The sequence below is a fragment of the Rissa tridactyla genome, unplaced genomic scaffold (genome assembly GCF_028500815.1).
Source record: "Rissa tridactyla isolate bRisTri1 unplaced genomic scaffold, bRisTri1.patW.cur.20221130 scaffold_47, whole genome shotgun sequence".
Lineage (NCBI taxonomy): Eukaryota > Metazoa > Chordata > Aves > Charadriiformes > Laridae > Rissa > Rissa tridactyla.
Genome location: NW_026529679.1, coordinates 725,205 through 730,998, shown reverse-complemented (window position 1 = coordinate 730,998; position 5,794 = coordinate 725,205). Strand labels below are relative to the sequence as shown.

The 5,794-nt window shown below is 53.2% G+C and overlaps 1 protein-coding gene across 1 annotated transcript; it reads right to left on the bottom strand.

Moving 5' to 3' along the window:
• LOC128903572 (olfactory receptor 14J1-like) lies at window positions 1–927 on the bottom strand. Its single transcript, XM_054187587.1, has one exon. The coding sequence runs from the start codon at window positions 925–927 to the stop codon at window positions 1–3; it is 927 nt and encodes a 308-aa protein (XP_054043562.1).
• Window positions 928–5,794: the final 4,867 nt, after the last annotated feature.

Sequence of the window (5,794 nt, the reverse complement as noted above, 5' to 3'; positions counted from 1 at the left end):
CTAAAGGAGATGGGATCCCAATAGCTTCCTCAGGGCATCCTTGAGCTCTTTGTTCCTCATGCTGTAGATGAGGGGGTTCACTGCTGGAGGCACCACTGAGTACAGCACTGCCACCACCAGATCCAGGGATGACCATGAGATGGAGGCGGGCTTCAAGTGAGCAAATAATCCAGTGCTGACAAGCAGGGAGACCACGGCCAGGTGAGGGAGGCACGTGGAAAAGGCTTTGTGCCGTCCCTGCTCAGAGGGGATCCTCAGCACGGCCCTGAACATCTGCACATAGGACAGCACGATGAACACAAAACAAACAAAAGCTAAAGAACAACCTAATACAAGAAGCCAAACTTCCCTGAGGTAGGAATGTGAGCAGGAGAGCTTGAGGATTTGTGGGATTTCACAGAAGAACTGGTCCACAGCATTGCCCTGGCAGAGGGGCAGGGAAAATGTACTGGCCGTGTGCAGCAGAGCAGTGAGAAACCCACTGCCCCAGGCAGCTGCTGCCATGTGGACACAAGCTCTGCTGCCCATCAGGGTCCCGTAGTGCAGGGGTTTGCAGATGGCAACGTAGCGGTCATAGGACATGACAGTGAGAAGAGAAAACTCTGCTGACATAAAAAAGAAAAAGAGAAAGACCTGCGCAGCACATCCCCAGTAGGAGATGGCCCTGTTCTCCCACAGAGAATTGGCCATGGATTTGGGGACGGTGGTGGAGATGCAGCCAAGGTCAAGGAGGGCGAGGCTGAGGAGGAAGAAGTACATGGGGGTGTGGAGGCGGTGGTCACAGGCGATGGCGGTGATGATGAGGCCGTTGGCCAGGAGGGCAGCCAGGTAGATGCCCAGGAAGAGCCCGAAGTGCAAGAGCTGCAGCTCCCGTGTGTCTGCGAATGCCAGGAGGAGGAACTGGCTGATGGAGCTGCTGTTGGACATGTGCTTAGTCCGTGCATGGGGGACTGTTTAAAGAGGAGAAGACATTCACAACTTAAGGCAGACTTCGTTGATCCCATCCTATTCCTTTTTCCAAAATTTTCCCCAAAATGACTTCTCTTTCCATTGAATAATTTCATTCAGACCCTTTTTGTGAGATCAGCTTTGTGCTGCTGAGGGCAGTATCTTTGTAGGGGCAGAGATCCAGATGTTGATTTCCAATACTCTCTGGGTTATTCACCTCTAAAAGAAACAGAGTTGAATTTTCAATTCCTTCTCCTCAACTGAGAGATGAATTTTTGTGTCCCATCACCCACCCAGACAACCCAGAGCAGAAGTTTGGAAGAAGAGGGTCCTTCCCTTTCAGGTAGCCCCTGCCGTGCTGTGCTTCTTGAAAAGTCTCCTGTGAATGTCCTGCAGTGATCTGCAGCTGTGAGCAGCTCTCACCCACGCAGCACCCTCTCAATAGCAGGACCCTTCCCTGCTGCGTCCCCACATGCCCATGGGGTCTCCCCAGGCTGGATGAGAGCTGACCCTGCAGGCGGCAGAGTCCCTGCCCCGGCACACAGACCCATGGGTTGCAGGGACCGTGCTCTGAAAGACAGCCCTGGGCACCCCTGGCTGCACACCCAGCTTATCAGCTATTCACATTTCATACCAGCCCCCTCTGCCCCCTTACAGATCCCATAAGCTGTGGCTGTGCCAGCTTTAGGAGATGCCTCCAGGAACTCCACCTGCACTGCCCTGCACCCAGAGACTCACCCTGTCAAGGGCCGCAAAGATTTCTCCTCCAGTGAGCTCTCAGTCGTCCTCCCAATCCTGACACCTTTAAGGTCTCTCTCTGCCTCGCTCATCTCCCTGAGACACCCTGGCAGTGCCCTCAGCCCTGCTGCGCTTGGCAGAGGAGCTGCTCCTGGGCAGAGCCGTCTCTCTGCAGCGCTGCCCGCTTGCCATGAGCTCCCTCCATGCCAGGAGCCCAGCCCAGCTCAGACGCAGAGGACCAGCCCAAGGCCTTTTAATGACCCCTCTGGTGGGTTTGATGCCAAGTCCATGAACTTCAGTCGCTGAGAGGAAGTTGAAGAAACCTCTCAAGGAGTCAAAGTCAAATTCAAACTCCAAAGTTTCTTGTAGTATTAATGGGTCCCACTGAGGGACACCACTAAGACATTGTCCCCAGGGTCTGGTGTCCTGGTTCCGGTGGGGATAGGGTTAACTTTTCCTGGTATTCCATGCCATGTGAGCCACGCCCACCCTGAGCTGCCGGGGGAGGGGGCAGGAAGTTGCTGCTTAAAAGCGGGCTGGGGCGGCCCCGGTCCGGCCGGCGAGCGGCGAGCGGCGGGGGGAGCGGCGGTTCCGTAATCGCGTTTGTATATTCCCCTATCCGTGTTGTTGTTGTTGTTGTTGTTTGCCTGTTCCCTTTGCTGTTCTGTTAAACTGCCTTTGTCTCAACCCAAGAGTCTTGCCTTTTCTTACGATTCTTCCTGTGTTTGGAAGGCACGAGCGAGCGACACGTGGTTCTTTGTTGCCATCTGAGGCTAAACCACGGCAGTCCTTTTGGCGCCCAACGTGGGGCTCGAAGGGTTGAGATAACGACAGAATCCAACTAGAACGTGGAAAAAACGGTTTTGGGTTTTTTTTTTGTATGCATTTATTTTATTAGGTAAGTAGTCACTGGTCATCATGTTGCTTGGTTTGTTCTCATGGCTGTGTTACATAAATTCCTATATGGCTTATGTACTCCCTGCAATGCTGTTTACCATGTCTGGAACAGGGATGAGGATTATCATTCTGCTGTCCTGTGCGATATCTGTTTATGATATGATAACATCACTGTTCAGACGGCTATTTTGGGGTGTTTATGCGGTTTTGCTGTCCTGTCCGTACATTGGACACCGTCTCTCAGAATTTGTTAATAATTTCCCCAGCCCTTTTGCCTCCCTTTTCTCCTTCGGGTCAGGTATGACAGCTTTTGAGAATTTTGAATATCCTTGGGATACTCAAACTAGCGTGTTCGTAGTGCTATGTCTCCTGAATACGTTCCAGGTCTTGTTTTGGGTTAAGCGACTATTTAAGACTACCACCCGGAGATCTGCTCCGAGGCTGGATAGTCAGGGGTGGCATGGCATGTGGGAGAGCATGGGCAGGTACCTAGAGAACTACTCACCTCCAATGGTCTGGGACTTCACCCCTGAACAATTACAGGACCCTGATAAAGTGGTAGAATATTTGAAGGGAAAATGCTGTGGCTATTCTAGAGAGGCACAACTCACCGCGCTGTGCTGGGCCCTGGCCAGTATCTACCAGGCACTGCTCAGAATTATGCAGCACCCTCAAGGGGAAGAGATGGAAACCAGACCTGCGGCGGCCCCTGCGGCTGCTGCAGCCCCTGCTGCAGCCCCTGCGGCGGCCCCTGCGGCTGCTGCAGCCCCTGCGGCAGCCCCTGCGGCGGCCCCTGTGGCTGCTGCAGCCCCTGCGGCGGCCCCTGTGGCGGCCCCTGCGGCTGCTGCAGCCCCTGCGGCGGCCCCTGCGGCTACTGCAATCCTTGCGACAGACACTGCGGCTACTGCAATCCTTGCGACAGACACTGCGGCTACTGCAACCCCCGTGGTAGCCACTGCCACTGAACCAGGGAACCAACCCATGCCAGTATCAGTTGCCCCCATACAGAAGAAGAAGTACACAAAGAAATCAGTTCGCTTAGTAAGAGATGATGATGAACCAGGGCCATCACGAGAGCAGGAGGAAGAGGCAGAACCAGAGATAATTACTCGATCCCTATCCTTGAGTGAGCTGCGGGATATGCGAAAAGATTTTAGCCGACTTTCAGGCGAGCACATTGTCACCTGGCTGCTCCGGTGCTGGGATAATGGGGCCAGTAGCCTGGAATTAGAGGGTAGGGAGGCCAGGCAGCTGGGATCCCTGTCTAGGGAAGGCGGCATTGACAAGGCGATCGGGAAAAAGACCCAAGCCCTCAGCCTCTGGAAACGACTCCTGTTAGGCGTGAGGGAGAGGTACCCCTTCAGCGAGGATGTTGTATGTCAGCCAAGCAAGTGGACTACCATGGAAAGAGGTATCCAGTACCTGAGAGAATTAGCCGTGCGGGAGATGATTTATTATGACTTGGACAATGCAGACTTACCCACAGACCCTGATGAGGTGCGATGCACAAGGCCCATGTGGCGGAAGTTTGTACGGAGCGCACCATCATCATATGCCAACTCCCTGGCAGTAATGGAATGGAAAGGTGAAGAGGGACCAACGGTGGATGAGGTAGCTGGCCGGCTCCGGCGATATGAAGAAAGTCTCTCTTCCCCCCTTGTCTCAGCTGTGGAGAAACTGTCGCGGAAGGTCCAGCAACTTGAAGAGAATATGTCCTACTCCCCACCTGCACGGGCCAGCATCTCAGCTATTAGAAGCAGGCATTTCCCCACTCAAGAGAGAGAGTACAGAGGGTACACACCACGAGGCACCCTGTGGTTCTACCTGCGGGACCACGGAGAGGATATGAGGAAGTGGGACGGACAACCTACTTCGATCCTGCGGACACGGGTACAGGAGTTGCAAGGAAGGACAACCACAAAAGGGGATCCCTCCAGGAAAAGTGCCGCCCCAGTTTCCAGTGGGCCGTTCCCCAGACAAAGCAGAAGGCTTGATCTTGCTTCTGATCCTCTTGAAGGAACTTCCAAGTCATTTATGCAAGAAGTGAGTAATGGATACTATGACCAGTATTAGGGGGGCCCTGCCTCCGGCCAGGTGGAGGAAAGGGATAACCGGGTTTATTGGACGGTGTGGATTCGATGGCCTGGCACATCAGACCCACAGGAGTATAAGGCTCTAGTGGACACGGGTGCGCAGTGTACTTTAATACCATCAAGCTATAGAGGGGCAGAACCCATTTGTATTTCTGGGGTGACAGGGGGATCCCAAGAGTTGACTGTACTGGAGGCAGAAGTGAGCCTAACTGGGAATGAGTGGCAAAAGCATCCCATTGTGACTGGCCCAGAGGCTCCATGCATCCTTGGTATAGATTACCTCAGGAGAGGGTATTTTAAGGACCCAAAAGGGTACCGCTGGGCCTTTGGCATAGCTGCTTTGGAGACAGAGGAAGTTAAACAGTTGTCTGCCTTGCCTGGTCTCTCAGAGGATTCTTCTGTTGTGGGGTTGTTGAGGGTCAAAGAACAACAGGTGCCGATTGCTACCACAACGGTGCATCGGCGGCAGTATCGCACTAACCGAGACTCTCTGATTCCCATCCATGAGCTGATTCGTCAACTAGAGGTTCAAGGAGTGATCAGCAAGACTCGCTCACCCTTTAACAGTCCCATATGGCCGGTGCGAAAATCTAATGGAGAGTGGAGGCTAACTGTAGACTATCGTGGTCTGAATGAAGTCACGCCACCGCTGAGTGCTGCTGTGCCGGACATGCTAGAACTCCAGTACGAACTGGAGTCCAAGGCAGCCAAGTGGTATGCCACGATTGATATAGCGAATGCATTTTTCTCAATCCCTTTGGCAGCAGAGTGCAGGCCACAGTTTGCTTTCACTTGGAGGGGCATCCAATACACCTGGAATCGACTGCCCCAGGGGTGGAAACACAGCCCCACCATTTGCCATGGACTGATCCAGACTGCACTGGAACAGGGTGAAGCTCCAGAACATCTGCAGTACATTGATGACATCATTGTATGGGGAAACACAGCAGAAGAAGTTTTTGAGAAAGGGAGTAAAATAGTCCAAATCCTTCTGAACGCTGGTTTTGCTATAAAGCGAAGTAAGGTCAAGGGACCTGCGCAGGAGATCCAGTTTTTAGGAATAAAATGGCAAGATGGACGCCGTCAGATTCCAATGGATGTGATCAACAAAATAGCAG

Coding starts and splice junctions, on each gene's coding strand:
- LOC128903572 (XM_054187587.1), bottom strand. CDS start 927: ATGTCCAACAGCAGCTCCATCAGCCAGTTCCTCCTCCTGGCATTCGCA.